At 33.7% G+C, this 16,755-nt stretch overlaps 1 protein-coding gene across 7 annotated transcripts in view; it reads right to left on the bottom strand.

Moving 5' to 3' along the window:
* LOC126758195 (voltage-dependent T-type calcium channel subunit alpha-1H) overlaps positions 1-16,755 on the bottom strand; it is a 257,600-nt gene that overhangs the window by 63,405 nt on the left and 177,440 nt on the right. For all 7 annotated transcript variants that reach the window (XM_050472312.1, XM_050472310.1, XM_050472307.1 and 4 more), the window contains one exon: positions 7,332-7,424. In XM_050472312.1, the coding sequence (XP_050328269.1) occupies positions 7,332-7,424 (93 nt within the window). The remainder of the gene's footprint in view (positions 1-7,331; positions 7,425-16,755) is intronic.

Consider the following 16,755-nt stretch of genomic DNA (forward strand, 5'->3'; position numbering starts at 1 on the left):
TGTGCTATTTGGATCGATCAGAGCCAGTATGAAGTTATCTAAACATTATTTGTTGAGATTGCTTCAAGGAACTGTATTTTTATCGAAGCTTCCTTCCGATCTTGAATGTTTTTAGTTCCTCTAATGAAACAATAGTATCGACTTGAGCCTAAAACCCACTCTGGTCAGCTGTTTCTTGTTCTGGACGGAGGATACGTTCAGTTCACTCTGTAAAGATTAGAACGAAGAACTGCTCGGAACCAGTATCAGATCAGAGCCTTCAGAATTTACCAAAGGCCCATATAAATAGGTACTCAATCAAAGGGTTTTTCAACATTTCCCAATCTACAACGTGAAAGTACCAGTAGCCCTAGCTTTAGGATGCCATTGAATTTTGTTTTTGTTTTTCTTTTATTTTGAAAATCTTTAGGATGTTGGAACATTTTCCTTGTGTATATGCGATTTTCTGACAAACACAAAAGTTCTGCTCGTGATTTCTTACTTTTGCTAAGATATGGCTCGAAGCAATATAGAATATTACATGAGTCAGTTGAAACCGGGAACTCCTTGGGGGGATTATGGGCTCAATCAGGCCATGGCTTGAGAGAAAGGCCTTTTGACAAAGCAATGAAAGAACTTACTCTGGAACTTTGCTAACTCAGACCATTTTTTATTCACTATTCACTGGTTGAACTTTGGAAGATCATGCTTCTTGCCTCTGAACCCCTTTAGAACCCAAAAAAGAGAATGCTTCTACCACTGGGCTTTGTACACACTGCGCTACATTCCTATTTAGTTCTAAATAAGTGTGGATTTTGCAGCTGAAACCGCAGCATAGGCAATCAACTTCAACCTAGCTCGAGACCAAACTCAGCTGCCGCGCTACTCGTGCAGAAAAGTAGGAAGATACGGTTTTTTGAACGCGCAACAGGATGTGGCGTCGAGCAACACAATGAAGGAAATCACATAAAATTAAAAACCAACAACACAATAGCATGGGAACACCTAAAAACACACGCGCACTGAGCGCGCTTGAGTTATTATGGCGCATTGTGTGAAAAGCGTAAAAGTTTGAAATGAAAATTCAGCGTTAGCAGCTGTTGCCACAAAAAAAGAAACACCAGCACCACAAAAAATTGTGGGAGAATCAACTCACAATGGCATAAAAAGTAAAAAGGAAGTTGAAAGCGAAAAGAACTGCAGAAAAAGTTGAAAACTCTGCCTGTTGCTGGCGCATTGTCAGTCGCAGGCGCTGCTGTCGGGACGCCGAGCACGCAGAAGGTGCAAACAAAGCAGTTGGCATATTTTAAGGCGCATGTACAGCCATTGCCCTGGTTAGAATACGAATAACGGTAAAATGCTGCGTTGGACTTTTTTCTCTTGACACACTCGCTCCTGCAATGAATGAGTGGCAACTTGGCCAGGTTATGACAGTTTGAGGCCGTGCCAGACAGCTGCAACAAGACAGCAGCTCGAGTGTGTTGGGGAAAAAAGTCGGAATGCGTAAAACTTGACTTGTCAAACGCAGTCACATATACAATGTATATTTTTTCCCTTTACACATGTGTATAGCGATTGTATTACTGGGCGCAAAAATCCCTACAAATCCCAACCACAAGCTCGGCTTGTTGGCATACGTGTGGTTACGGGTACGTTGATATTCTTATCGTGCATGATTGCACAGTGTATTCAAAATGGCTAATTGATGTGCAAAATTGTTTAGTTTTCTCTTTACTCTTGTTCTGTTTCAAAAGAAAGTTTAGAAGTTTATAATTGTGGAAAAGATAAAAGGTGTGAGGGTAGAGAGCAAAGAAGAAAAAATAGAAAGGGAAAGTGCAAGTGGAGGTGGAATAGAAATAAAAAAAGCAGAGTTGCAAAAATATATGAAAGAGAGTGAAAGATTCTAAAAAGGGAGAGGGCAAGAAAAATAGATATTGAGAGATAAATGTACATAAATATATCGAGAGAGAGAGAAATATATAGAGTAGAAGGACGGAGACATAGAGAGAACTAGAACTACAGGCGATACTGAGAGAAAAGAGAGTGAAGGAAGATGAAGGGAGAGAAAAGAGATATATATATATGTATGTATGGAGAGAGTGAAATAGATAGCGAAGGCTAGCTAAAAAGATAGAGAGGACTAGGTAGAGAACGGCAGGTAGAGATAGAGAAAAAAGATATATATTTATAGAGAGAGTGAAATTGATAGAGAAGGATAGCCAGAGAGATAGAGCGAACTAGATAGAGTAGGAAAGGTGGTAAAGAAAGATACAGAGACAGTACAAAAAATAAACAGAGGTAGGAAAAGGATTCCAAACTTGTTCGTTTGGAGAGAGAGGTAGACAAGAAAAATACAGAGAGAGTGTAAAAATATAGAGAGATAGAAGAAGAATTCCAAATTTGGTTGGGGAAGCTCTTATGCCGGTGTATTAAAAGCTAAAGCCGACAGAAAATAGAGAGCCAGAGAAGGAATAGCAAAAACAAAGAGAAGCAGAGTGTAAAATTATCAGATTAAGAGAGAGATAGAACCAGAAAAGTTAGAGAATCTTCAATTGAAAGAGTTGTTTAGCTCCTACAATATTTTTCAACTGCGAGTTTGAAGCGAATAGTCATATATTTAAGGGTCTGTCTACCGACACAGTGATATTTATGCATAAAATCCGCTGTAAAACTGAAAATTTTGAAGTTTAAATTAATTTAAAAGCAAAGAGCAGATCAGCGAGTTCAGCGAACCTTTTTCCGATGTAGTAAATTCGCGGCACTTTTATAAATATGGTTTCTCGGCGAACGAGTAGTTTAGGCATGTGTCTTAAACTTCAGTTATCGCTTAAATATGGATATTCGTATATTTTTCAGTATGTAACTTCAAAAAATTTTTAAAATATATTTTTACTTGCGATTTTATCGTTTGCTAAAACCCTAAGGCTCAAAAAGTTCCCTCAGGCTGCTTTGAAAAGATCATGCATTTTTTCATAAATATGATGAGAATTACAAGAAAGTGATAGATGAGTGAAATGAGTGAAATTTCCCTTAGATATGCCAACTCAATAGTGAAAAGGCATATCTCGTTTACATTTCTACTTTATAAGTTTCGCACTTTAATAAGTATTTGCCATTAAACTCCAAACTCAGTCTGATCACCTTACTTATTTTCTGAAACCCAATCAATAGGCTGAACTATCTCCAATACCTTGCCTCCTATGTCCTCTATGTTTATATATCTATATTGACACTTTCCTTTACATGTCCTTTTGCCACATTTGTTGTTGCTCTTTTTTTGGGGGTTTCGACACTCGTGTCCTGTGGCAACAACCAAATTGAATTTGTTATCCCTAAACATCTATTTGTTTTTGTGTATTTGGAAAATGGTTAAGGTTACCTGGTTACACGTGAGCTAGTGTACAAAGTATACACATTTATTTGTATATAGTTGTGAACTTACAAAAAGATTTTGGCTTGTGGCGTGCTGATGTACAAACTTCTGACGAATATACCGCAAATAAAATGCTTGAAAAATATTTAGAATGAGGTTCAGAGTATTTTTGAATCAAATGTTGGAAAATATGGCTTGTACATATTTAATATAAATATATTTAAAAGGACAGTTATTTCTTAGGATGTTATATCACAATCTAAGTTCAGGAAGTTCCAGAAATTTGAGTTAAATGTAAGAATTTACACGAATTTGATAGTTTTGCACATTTAGGTAGCATATCTTTAGGCGCAACTATTTATAAATAGGCAAATATTGAATTTCTAAATCTTTTTGCATAAAAATATTACGCTTAATGAGATTTGTGGAGCAATTTAATGAGAATATAGTAACTTTAAAAGTGTTAGAAGACATACCAGACCATTTTTACTGCATAATTGTAGGCACTTATGGTTTAAGAGAATTTCTGTTGAAGCCGTTCATTAGCATTATATGAGTTTACAGTAATGGAACAAAATTATGAGTTGAAAACTACTTACAAACATTTTTTTTAGTTTCTTTTGCATATTTGCAGGCGCTATTAAAAATTTTATATAATTTTCTATCCATTTATACCTACACAAAATTTACTTTTTAATTCCTTCACCTAGTATTATGAAGCTCAAGTCAAAATAATAAAGTTTGTTTTACATATTACTTTATTTACTTTACCCCAGAATATATGCTACATATGTCACACATTGTAAACAAGCTGCAATTTAATTAGCTGTTAAGGTAGTACTACAAAAGCGTACCTTCCCTTCAGTTTCTAAATATATTTCGAACAACTTTGAAACTAGAGTGTGCAGCACATAAATCACCAGTTAATTTACCGTAAGTGCGTAAATAGTTGTGACATATATTTGCATACTTACAGGCTGCTATTTTAACACATGAATGCCTCACATAACACATGCATGGGCGCTTGTTTGTTGGTAATACCCAGCTGTTGTTATTCAGATGTAAGAAAAAAACATGTTTAAGCCTCAAAGTATGCCTGTTTGGTTGAAACTCTACACAAAGTTGTAGTTTATGCTTTTGGGACGTGATCTTGTTATTAAAGAGGGAAAGTTGGACAGAAATGGATTGGAGCAAGAATTCACTAAAGCTGGTTTTAGGTACTTAGTACAATTTTAGGCGCCTTGATATCTTTTCTTTCTTGGCGAATTGTTTTAACTGCCCTAATTTCTTTTCAAAGTAATAAAATAAGGTCCTAGTACGTTTTTTATACATTGCAATTATATTTTATTTAATTTAGCATATTTTTAGGCGCCTTCATAAGTTTACTTTTTTGACAAGAAGTTTCTATTGCCTAAAATTATTTTTAAGTAAACAAATTAAAGTTGTAATACGGTTTTTACACATCACAAATATTTTATATTTAATTTAGCACACTTTTAGGCATACCTTACCATAAAAGTGAACGTATATATACCATCGATATGTTTTAAATTTCGTGTCTTTTCTCCTCCTCAATAATGCTCAGCACTTGCTACACGTGCCAGTAAAAAAAAATATTATTCTAACATACTTTCAGGCGTAACACACAAATGATTGCGCACACTAATTGGCTGATAAATTTCGCCGTTTGGCGCTGACGTAGACAATTTCTCTTTTCCTGCTCATTTCCTGTAAACATATACTTATGTGTAACAAAATGTTGTTGCCGACTAAGCAAAAAGCATCGAAAAGTATGCAAGGCATAAGCTAAATTAAATGCTATTTGCGGTGCGCTGAAGTGTAGGCAAGCTAAATGTTAAAAATCAATTGAAAGCTAAACGGAAATATTGAATAGGTATAAATAAATCTGTGTGCGGCAACGATACCAACCCAGCCGTTGGCAGCTAGGAAAATGAGTTTGTGTGCCCAAAAGCATGCTACAAAATTTTCGACATGAAAAATCATTCAACCAGACAAGTCAGCGCTACAACAAAGCGGTTATTTAATCAGTTGTTGGCGGCAGCAGCCTTAGCTACACCTGCCAACAATGAGCACACTACCCGCCCTTATTTTGGAAGCGGTGAATTTTCATTCATATGAAATATTAAATTTTTACGCTTCATTTGTTGGTCTCTGGTCCTTTTTTCCTTTATAAAAGTGCCTTACATCCCATAATACATAAGTTGGGCATACATTTAGGCGTTGTTTGTTTGTGTACGCAGAGACACTGGGTGACTTGGCTGTACGACTGCGGGGGCGTTTAAAAACTTGTCTTTTCAAAGTTTTGTATATTAGCGGCTGCTGCTTTGGTCGTTAAAGTTACGTAGGTGCATACTTTTAGGCACTTTAAAGTTAAGCTTCTCTAGTTTTAGTGATTCTTGAGGCAGAAAAAACAAAACAAGGTAAATGTAGGTATTTTTGGAAAAATATTTTTAAAATTTTGTGTTTTTGTTATATGCTACCTTACTTCTTGTCACAAAAACTAGAGGTCCAAGTCTACTACTACACTAAAACTTTCGCTTTGAACCTTTTTGTGCCCATACATTTACCCTACTCATACCTTTGGGTTTTGGTTAGCTAAAACAAAGCCCTGAAACTCAAAGCAAAGTGAATACCACTAAACTGTATGCGCTCACGCACATTTACATGCACTCATACACACATAAATACCTACAAATAGCAGAGGAAAAAAACGAGTAAATCGGGTATAAATCCCGCAAACGCATGTGCCAGCCCAACTGACCTTGCGCCGGTGCGCGTCGAAAGCACTGTGGGAGCACTTGTAGTCCCTCAGCTGAGCTATGCGTAAATTGATTTTTTTTCTCTCTGATTACCTTTTTCTCACTACTTTTTATGGCAATTTTATATGCTCTTGGGTATACATTCACGCACACACCCTCCACCTCAGCGTAAAAAGGGTCACATAAAGAAGTAGAAAAATGCTTGGAAATAAATAAAATAAATTCACGATTTTGTGGTCTCATTTAGAAGCATTTAGTGAAATTGAAATTAAGTGGTTTGAAGAGGCTGAGCAAAGCTTTTAATTCAACTGAAATAGTGGTGGTATAAATTTAACAAAAGTGTTGAATTAAAGTTTTCCAGGAAGCAATCAACTAAATGGTAATATAATGAAGCACTGAATTACGTTATGTGAACCTGAGTGCTTTATTTTAATTCTCTGAATGTATGCGCTGACTTAGAGCTTTCCCCGGAGCTGGAGTTTGTTATAACTGTTTGTTGAGAGGCGTGAAAGTATTCATGGATATATGTACTTTGAGAGTACTACAAGTATTAAGCTTTAAAGAAGTACTTTCATGACCTTTTTATGGCAGATACAGTGTACTTGTGACAATTCACGACATATTACTTTAAAAATAACAGCAAACGATTTGGTACTTAAAATCTCCACAATCCCTATGGACTAGATTATATATGTATATACTCTATCTAAAACCGATAAAAGGCGATTAATTTATCCACAAAATTTCTATAAATTAATTCAGAAGTGTCTTACAAATTTCCAAAACATATACTTATATTCATAAATAGCATTATCGCCTAAATGTATACCATAAAATTCGAAATTTCTAAAAATTCTAACTAAATCTTGTTTAATATTTTCTACTCTTTATACGACCTCTGTGATAAGCTCAATATGTCCATAAAACTTCTAGAAAAAGTCTTCCAAATGCCTTTTCATGTATGTCAACCATTGTCGCCTAAATGTATACAACATAATTTAAAAGAAGATTTTCTGCCCTATAAAAGAGTGATGTAAGAAGCTTAATATTTCATGGGCATATTTCTAGAAAATATCTCTTGCGAGTACTTTTTCATGTCTCTAAACCATTTTCGCCTAAATGTATGCTAAATAAATCGAAATTTCATGCTTAAACTTCAGTTTTCCTTAAGAGTTTATACCTTCGTTTGGCTTACTTACCACAATCAACAGCACGAAATAGATCCAATCCCAAAAGCTGTCAGCGTCTTGTACGTAATACATTATATCCGTCCAGCCTTCGAGCGAAATGACCTGTTTAGGTGAAAAAAAGTAGGTGAAAAAAAAGTAGAATCAGTGAGGAGAGTTTTTGAGAATTTGTTTAAATTAAATATGCTTATGGATATATTTTAGTAAATAATTAATATTTTCTATCTCGATTTTTATGAATATTTTTGAAATTTGAAGTAATTTCTATACATCTTTTCGAATGAGACATTTTTTCAGTTGCCTATCTCTGGGCGCTCGGTCACAAATATAATAACTTTTTTATATTATTAACAGATATTATTTTTATAACTTAAAATATATGACTCTAAACGTTCGTGACATATTTTACAGTTAATGGTGTTTATTTGAACTGATTAGCTAATTTTTGTAGCATACTTTTATGCGCTTTTTATGTATGTTAAGACGCTATTATCTCTGTACAGCTTTTCTGTATTCATTAACCTTAAACATTAACACATTAACATTAAAAAGAATTTGGTTTACAAATTGCATACTTAGAATGAAAAATAAACTTTGTGCGCCTAAAACTCTACTAAACACTGGCAAATTTCATAAAAAATATACTATCGAAAATGTAGACGAAACTTAGAAATGATATATTATGCACAGAAAATTACTCGATAAAAAAATTTATTTATAAATTCCACATCCTAAAATTATGCAAAACATTTTTCGTCACGCACTAGAAACTTGAAGTTTAACATATAAAATATATTGCTTTAGCAAATTTTGTGGAAAATACGCTTACTGGCTAAACTAGTAACCATTTTTTTTAAAAGAAAAATTCTTAAAAATTACAAATCCTAAAATTATGCTATACCTTTTTGTCTACACACTAGAAACTTACAATTTGGCATATAAAATAGATTGTTTAAGCAAATTCTGTGGAAAACACGCTTATTAAGTCAATAAAAAAATTAAAATTTTTCTTTTTAATAAAATTTTTTTATCTATTTTTGAATTTCGTATAAAACTTATAATACTTAATTAATTTTACGTTCGTTAAAATTTTCTTTGCTAGCCCCAAAAATTGCTATGAACGATGCAAAAATCTTGTTTTTTAATTGGCAAATTTCATAAAAAATTTATTTATTTATATTAAAATTTTTATTTTATAAAATTATAAAGCATTCAGTTTAATGTATTTCATGCTTAGGTATATTAACACTGATATTTAACAATGATATTAAGCAATGAAAATTGGCTTTATTACCTTAACTATTTTAATAGCTGGTTAATTATATTAATAAGAAGTAGAAATTGAGCATGTGCCTAAAAATATGTAGTAAATATTCAGATGACTTTGTAAATGGATTTATAAACGATTGTGTTATATACAAATGTATGACATGAACTCATTATAACTACAAGCAGTTTGCTTGAATTTATCACATATTGTTCTCTATGAAATCTTCAGGCGCCTAAAGATACACAATACTAATTGGATTATTCAAATTCATTGATTAAAATTGTTAGTATTATGTTATTGCAGTGCTTTTGTAGGTTACATTTATTTCACTTATAAAAACAAAGTTTTATAAATGCATTTTGCGGTAGATTGCTAATTAAGTTTGCGCTAAAAGGTATGTTACTGATTCTTTACTTCATAGTAGTCATTAAAATTTACAACAATATTTCTAATGTTTCACCACTGCGTGCACAATATTTTATAAATATGTCTTTTTTTTATAAATATTGGGTATAAATATAATCAATTACTTATTTTTAATCATTTGCGCCTAAAGATATATTTTAAGTATTCGAAATGCGCTTTCTTAATATTGATAACTTTTGGAATATTAATTTTTCTTAACTCTGGAAGAAAATAATACAAAATAATTGTTTTGTATAACACGTTTTATAATTTGCGCCTAAATACATATTACAAACTTTTGAACTGAGTTGTCCTAATATCTTTAAATTTCAATATCAAATTTTCCCAATTTGGGTCATTGCAGTCACAACATTGCAGAGGTATTTTTCATTTCTATTACTCGTTTTTAAACATTTGCGCCTAAAATTATTTTACAATTTTCTAATTTATTCTTTAATATCTTATAATATGTATTGATGTTGATTTTTTTAACTTCTATTGTTCTCGTAGTGTTTAGAATATTAATTTTGCCTACTTACTTCTTACGGAAAATAATTAAATTATATAATATTTTTAATAATTTGCGCCTAAATGTGTATTAAACATTTTTGAATTGATTTTTGTCCATACATGATAATGTCAATATTAAATTCTTTAAATTTAGGCCATTGCATTCGCAACATTTTAGAGGTGTTTTTCATTCCATATTCATTTGCGCCTAAAAGAATCTTAAAATTGTCAACTTTATTTTCAAATATTTTACAATATTTTGCATATTGATTTTTTTAACTATTATTGAAGGTTAATCTAGTTTTATAGCTGCCATGTACTGAGCACAAGAATATATGCACGCACACCTAAAATTATGCAGCATTTTGCTTTTAATAATTACCTTAATCGACTATCTACTCACAAATCGTTTCGAATTGCCTGCATCAAGGTCAGTTATCGCGCGTTAATTGCATAATATAACAGCATTTAAGCGCATGTGCTGCCTGCGTGCGTGCTAGCGCCTGTAATCACACTTTTACTTATTGTATTAGAATAATACCCACAATTTATTATTAAAATTGCAGTACTTTTGCGTATGTTATTGAAACGCGACGGCATTAAATCGGTATCAACACATACAATCGACTACAATAAACACTCATATGCGCCTAAAAGTATGCAACGGTAAAGGTTTTAGCATAGAGGTGACCTTTAATTAAATTAGCTGCGGGCGCAATCGACTATGTTGGCACACACAAAGAGCTGAGGCATATAAATAGGCGTACGGCAGGTAAATAATCTGCATCTACATACATTAAATATGTATATGCAAAGGGGTAACTGAATTAGAGACTGCCACAGCATGCTGGTGCTGACACGACTCGATTGTGGATTCATAAATTTAATGACGTCAGCAGCGCCACGAAAAGATCTATGGCAATTTGGTGGCGCACAAGGTCTGGCGCACGAAAATTAGTGGTTTCAGCAGCCTGCCAGCATAGCATCCCTGTGCGGCGGCAGCCGGCAAATTTCAATCACTATATAATTAAGTTATTTGCATTGTTTATGCGTGCGGCGGCCACTATGACTGGCTCTGTAATGGCTGCTGGCTGGCCCAGCACACATACGCGGTGCGGGTAATGGGTTTTCGTTGGCTGCAAATTGTAATTGATTACCTGCGCTCTTGTTGTTGTTGTGCTCATTGTGAAAATGTTTGCTGCTACAATTGTTTGCCGCCAGTTCAAGGCGGTTTGTTGGCTGTCATGTTGCAAGTGCGCTGCGTGTTGCAGGGTTGAGCATGTTATTGCTGTAATGTCTCATAGCAAAAGTTGCCACAACTCAGCTGCAATTGTAATGCGCAACTTATTTTGTTTTAGCTTACAACTTTATTGCCCTCGCTGTTGCCGTTCACCTGTAGTGGCAACATTAGCACAATGCTGTCACTGCCAGCAAACGTTGGAAAATATGTGTGGCGTTTGCCACAAAGATACCGCTACTTTAGTGTGGCCGCGAAAATTCCGGAATAAAATATAAAAAAAAAAGATATAAATAAATTTCGAAAACTTTTTTGTTGCGTCTTCGCTTACACAATCGCATTTGCCACCCCACTTGTTGAATAAACTTTGTCAGCCCTTTGCTTTTTCTGCAACAGCACTTTGTTTAAGCACCACCCTGTCGCCAATTTAATTTCAGCATGCCTGCTCTTCTATAGTTCTCCTCTCCCTTCCCGCAGTGCTCGACTTACTAATTTTCAACTCTGCGCTACACCTTTTCGTTTGCACCCCTTTTTGGCCGCTGCAATGTGACTCTCAGTTTGCTATAAACGACGACAAACTTTTTTCCACCTTCCACCCTCCATCCTTTCATTGCTGCTTTGACTCAGCTCACCGTTTCGTTCGCACCTACTTCCCTCTTCGTACCCCGCTCAGTGTTTAGCGCAAACTTTTCAATAAGCAGCATATTTTGCGACGACTTTTCTCACCAAAACAAACAAACAAACAAACATTCACTTCTAACGGTTTGCCGTGCACGCCCTGCCGCGCCTCCCTTCGTCTCACTCACACTCTCTCTCACAAAAGCACGTGGAAAATTAAATTTTACCCAGTTTCTAATGGCATGATGGAAAAAGTTATTTGCGCGTAGCATACTTTCGGGCTTGTTGGTTTTCTACACACACACAAGCACATAAGCATAATCAAAAGTTTCGCCCAGTCTAAACGGGATTTTGCGCTCCAGCATCGCCACAAAGCTTACATTGTCGGTAACCACCGCCAATATTTTGGGTATTTAGCGTTAAATAAATCGTGCTGCATACTTTTGCGCGTTTCGCTGCGTGGCACAGTTAGCGGTTTACTAGAATATTTGCAATTATTCGAAACGGAAAATTTGTAATTTAGTTTTGTGCTGTTTGTACGCACTTATTACAATTTCCGCTGCATACTTTTTGGCGTAATTATTTGAGAAACTGAAAATAGTGCAAAAGCCGTTCGTGCAAATGTCTACTGATGCTAAATACTACATTGAGAGCTTAGCAAAATTTTTATTTTTTTCGAAATTCAAATTATAAGTGGCACAGTTTTAGGCGCTGCAGCTTAGAGCAGCCTAGAATGCAGTGATAAATATTAGGATAAAGTTTTTAAAACAAATCTAGACAAACTCACTGCATTCATGCGCATGTTTTAACGAAAGTTTGTTCGGTTTTTGGCGGTAGATAACGGTAACTTTAAAAAAATCGCTGCCAAAATACAAAAGTATTTACGTTGGCAAATTTGCAATTTTTTTAAGTAACTTGTGAGAGTATATGTGGCACTAGGAAAAGTTACTTGCCATATAATGAAAGCATATTAATAGCAGTGTATCATTAATGTAGCATACTTTTGGGCAGTGTTATATAAAAAATAAAAAAAATATGAAAACATATTTATAAAAAAATTGTCTTCAGGAAAATTAAATAATGTATTTACTTATAATTATTTGCCTCATAAATTACTAAGCTCTTAATAGCATACATTTGGGCGCACATATTGAAACTTGTATAACGGCGGAAGCAAACTAAAAGTTTTAATTGAGTTATGCCAAGTGAAAAAGATACTTTCATGAATTATTTCTTATGTGTATGGTATACTTCTTTGCGTGGCATACTTTTTGGCGCTCATTCGACAAGATAAGTACTATACGTTAGGGTTAGGGGTTAGGGTTTGCTTGTTTGGTAAAAATAAAATCGAAAATAGTCTTATTTATCGCTAAGTCAAAATCTGCTTTAATATCTTACTTACTGTACATATTTAATTTGAATTTGTTTGGCATAGTTGTAGGCGCTTGGCAAAATTTGTGTATTAGAAATAGGTTATATCATGTGCAATGTATAACTAAACATTTCGCAGGTTGCATATGTAGAATTTGCAAATTAAAACATATTGTATATAAAAATAGTATGTTTTTAGGCGTAAATATACGAACAACTCATATTCTCGCAATTTCTAAATTTCCACTGATAACAAATAACGTTCCTATACAAATGTATAAACATCAAAATAAACTTTTGTGTAAAAAATAGCTTAAAAAATTGTTTAATATACTTTTAGGCTTCACTAAAAGGTTCTACAAAATATGTATTTGTTTATTTTTTATCAAATTTCGCCATCTTTATAAGAAAATTCAAAACATATGGCATTAATTGTGCTTAAAATGTCAAAAAAAATTATTTTAAAAATTATTTTGTATACTTTTAGGCAATGTTGTTATTGCCGCAAAGTAAATAATTTCTCTTTTGCTATTTCTCCTTCTAGTTCTCTAATTCTACCATTTCTATATGAAAATTTAAATTTTATGACATTAATTAGCTTAAGTTCGAATTATGCAAGCATAAATATAGGCGAAAAGAGTAAGTTGAGGCGAAATGTGATATTTACGAAAAACGAAAACTTTTGATTTCATGACACATTACTTTGTGTTGAAATAATAAAAACAGAAACCAAGCTGGTTGTAGTTGTAACAAACTTACGCTAGAGATAATTTTAGAATAGATCTAACAACAACAATAACTAATTTAGCTTCCAAATAACTTATTCTGCTACTAAAATGTAAGTCAACTTGACATAAAAGTATACAACACAAAATTGAAGCAAATTAAAGCTAATGTTCTTAAGGCATGAAACATATTTTCAGGCGCTATTTATTTTTAAGAAGGCAAGAAAACTTTTTTAAGCATGTGCGCGTGGGACGATTTTCTTCTAGATACACGTATGACTGCCTTCACAAATTGTGTCGCGTGATGATACAATATAATAGCTTTTGCAAATAAAATAGCAACGTTTTATTTGCATACTTTTAGGCGCACACACTTTTCTTGCGTCTAGCAAAGTCGCTAACACGCATCAAAGATGTCTATTAAATATAACAATGTAATAAAGCGCAAACGAACTAACAAACGTGAGCGAAATTTAATTTCAGTCAACGTCAACGCCAAAAGGTATGCAATAAAATTTTTATTACACTTGTAACTTAGCATACTTGCGAAAGTTAAAATGAGAGTGCGCAAATGTGGTTATGATGAGGGTGTGTGAGTATAGAGTGAAGTGTAAGAGGCAGATGCTTGGAGGCTTAAGGAGTTAGGGGAAGGTATGTATATAGATACATATATTTATGTCTGGTTACAAGTATAGATCGGGAATATAAGACGCCACTAGTAAAACATTGTCAGTGTTACAGGACAGATATTCCAAGTCATACAAACAGTGACCTATCACATTGCCACAATGTCAATTAATCGTTTCTAGCAAAGCTGTAGCATATTTCGCGGCGTTTTTGCTAACAACTTTTATTTGATATGAATATAAATTGTATAGAATTTATTATCAAACAGGGCTTATATCTGCAGAGTATCAAATTTCAATAGCTGTTTTAGCTATATTTCCGCCGCCAAAAGGTAGGCAAAGAAAAACTTGCAGTATAACGTAAGGCGCAAAAGTGTAAACTTGTTCAATAATATCTCCGCACCTATTCCACACATGCACGTATGCGCGTATATGTTTGCTAGTCTGCTTGTAACTGTCAATTTGCATATATTAGCGAATGAGCGAGCGAGTGCGCACATAAAAAGCGGGTTTAAATTCAAGGGGTGAAAGGACCTTCCAACGCTCTCAACCTTACTGTGCTCATAGGTGTTTACACTGCCAATATTCATCCAAGCTGGTTGGTAGTTTGTATGGTATGTGATCTATGGAGGGCGCCTCCAGCGCAACAGCGTCAAGGTAAATTTTAAATAGCCGCTAATCGAACGCTTGTCCTTGCTTAACCCGCTTACCACGCAGCCCTTGCTCACCTAGCTGTCATTCAATGCAGCACCCGCTCTTCAGCAGCACATAAAATTGCTGTGTAACTGTAGCACTGTCAATTATTGCTGCTGTTTGTCGGGCTATCGCGCTGCTCGCTCTCAGCTGCCATCTCCGCCTGCCAACCACCCAATGTTAATTGAATTTTCGAGCAGATAATAGCACATCGATAAGGTCGCCGTCATCATAGTCGCTATTTCTGTTGTTGGTGTCGTTGTCGTTGTCGGCAATTGTGTGCACGTAAACAGCGTACTTGCGGCAATGTGGTAAATTGTATACTTAATGTAATGTAGTTGCATAGTTTTAGGCGTCGACGCGCCGCAATTAAATGAAACAGAGCCGCCATAAAACGGCATGCAGTTGTAGGTCTCCGTGAAGCCCGTTAAATAAATTTGTCGACTTTGAGGTGGTGTAAATGTGCGAAAATCTGTTTTTGTGCAATTTAAATTAATTGTAATTTTGTGCATGTCTGAGGGGTCGTCGGTACTTAATGTGGGTTTGTGGTGGTTTGGGTAGTTAAAATATTGCCTTAAGGTTGTGAAAAGTGTTATGAGACCTTTCTTTAACGGCTGAGACTACTACCTCTATGAAGAGTATTTAACATAGAAATATTTGAAATTTGGTATTCTTGTTAATGCTTGAAAAATTAAAAATAAAAACAAAAACATACGAAAAGCTCAGTTTTTTACTGCGAGAAATAAAAATGAGCCGTTTTTTCTGTATGATTTTTTTATTTTAATGTTTTATGACAGCATACTGAAACTATACTGAACACTTCTTTGCATACTTTACGTCTTAACTAAAGGTTTTTTTTAAATATTCTTTCACAGATTTTCCTGTTTTACTTTTTTCTCTTTAAATAATTTAAGTATATTTTAGCCTCTAGATTGAATATTTTAAGAATTTGTGGATATTTTAGCAACCAGATTGCATACTTTAAGGCATATATTTAGGCTTAGGTATCGTGTCTTGACCAAATTTTTCTTTCTAAAAGGTACTATTGTGCATTTTCCTTTCTCAATTTTTTATCTTTAAGGAATTTATGGCCATTTTAGCGGCCAGAGTGTATATTTAAAGGCATACATTTAGGCTCAGCTATAATTTCGAGTTTGTTTACAAAATAATGCATTCCTTTTTAATTCGTTTGCTTTCGTTTATCGATTTTATTGGGATAACTACTTATATGCGTCTTCTGGGGATATTTTTAGCAAGTATAGCACACTTTTAGGAGCTTATGATTGCATTGGTACATTACTAAAGTATACAAAATTACAACACTCTCTGAAGCCCATGAATAAAAAAAATTTAATATTTTTTAATTATTTGTATAGCTATAAGCACGTTAAAAGTGCTGCGTATACTTTTAGGTGTACATAAATTTTGCTATTGTATAAAAATGCCAATTTCTCAAAATGTTTAATAAATATTTTGTTTAATATTCAACTTTTTTAATAATTGAATTTTAAAATTCTAACTAAGTTAGTTCTTAATATTTTTTTAGAACTTTTTTTAAATTACATAAATTTTATTGCATACATTTAGGGGTAGGTGATTGGACTTTCGACTACTGACTTGAAGTAAGAACAATGCTGCATCTAAATGTCTATTTGCAACAGCTATGGATTATAAATTTAGTAAAAACTTTATAAAATATTTTTTGCTATAAAAAAGTATTGCATAGTGGTAGGCGCATATAAATTTTTGTTATTTATAAGTTTTGTCTTTGAAATTTTCTAGTAATTTTTTAGAACAGATATAGACTATAAATTCTCTAGAAACTTTATAAAATATTTTTTGCTATAAAAAATTATTGCATAGTGGTAGGCGCATATAAATTTTTGTTATTTATAAGTTTTGTCTTTGAAATTTTCTAGTAATTTTTTAGAACAGATATAGACTATAAATTCTCTAGAAACTTTATAAAATATTTTTTGCT

This window comes from Bactrocera neohumeralis, chromosome 5 (assembly GCF_024586455.1).
Source record: "Bactrocera neohumeralis isolate Rockhampton chromosome 5, APGP_CSIRO_Bneo_wtdbg2-racon-allhic-juicebox.fasta_v2, whole genome shotgun sequence".
In the NCBI taxonomy this organism is placed as follows: domain Eukaryota; kingdom Metazoa; phylum Arthropoda; class Insecta; order Diptera; family Tephritidae; genus Bactrocera; species Bactrocera neohumeralis.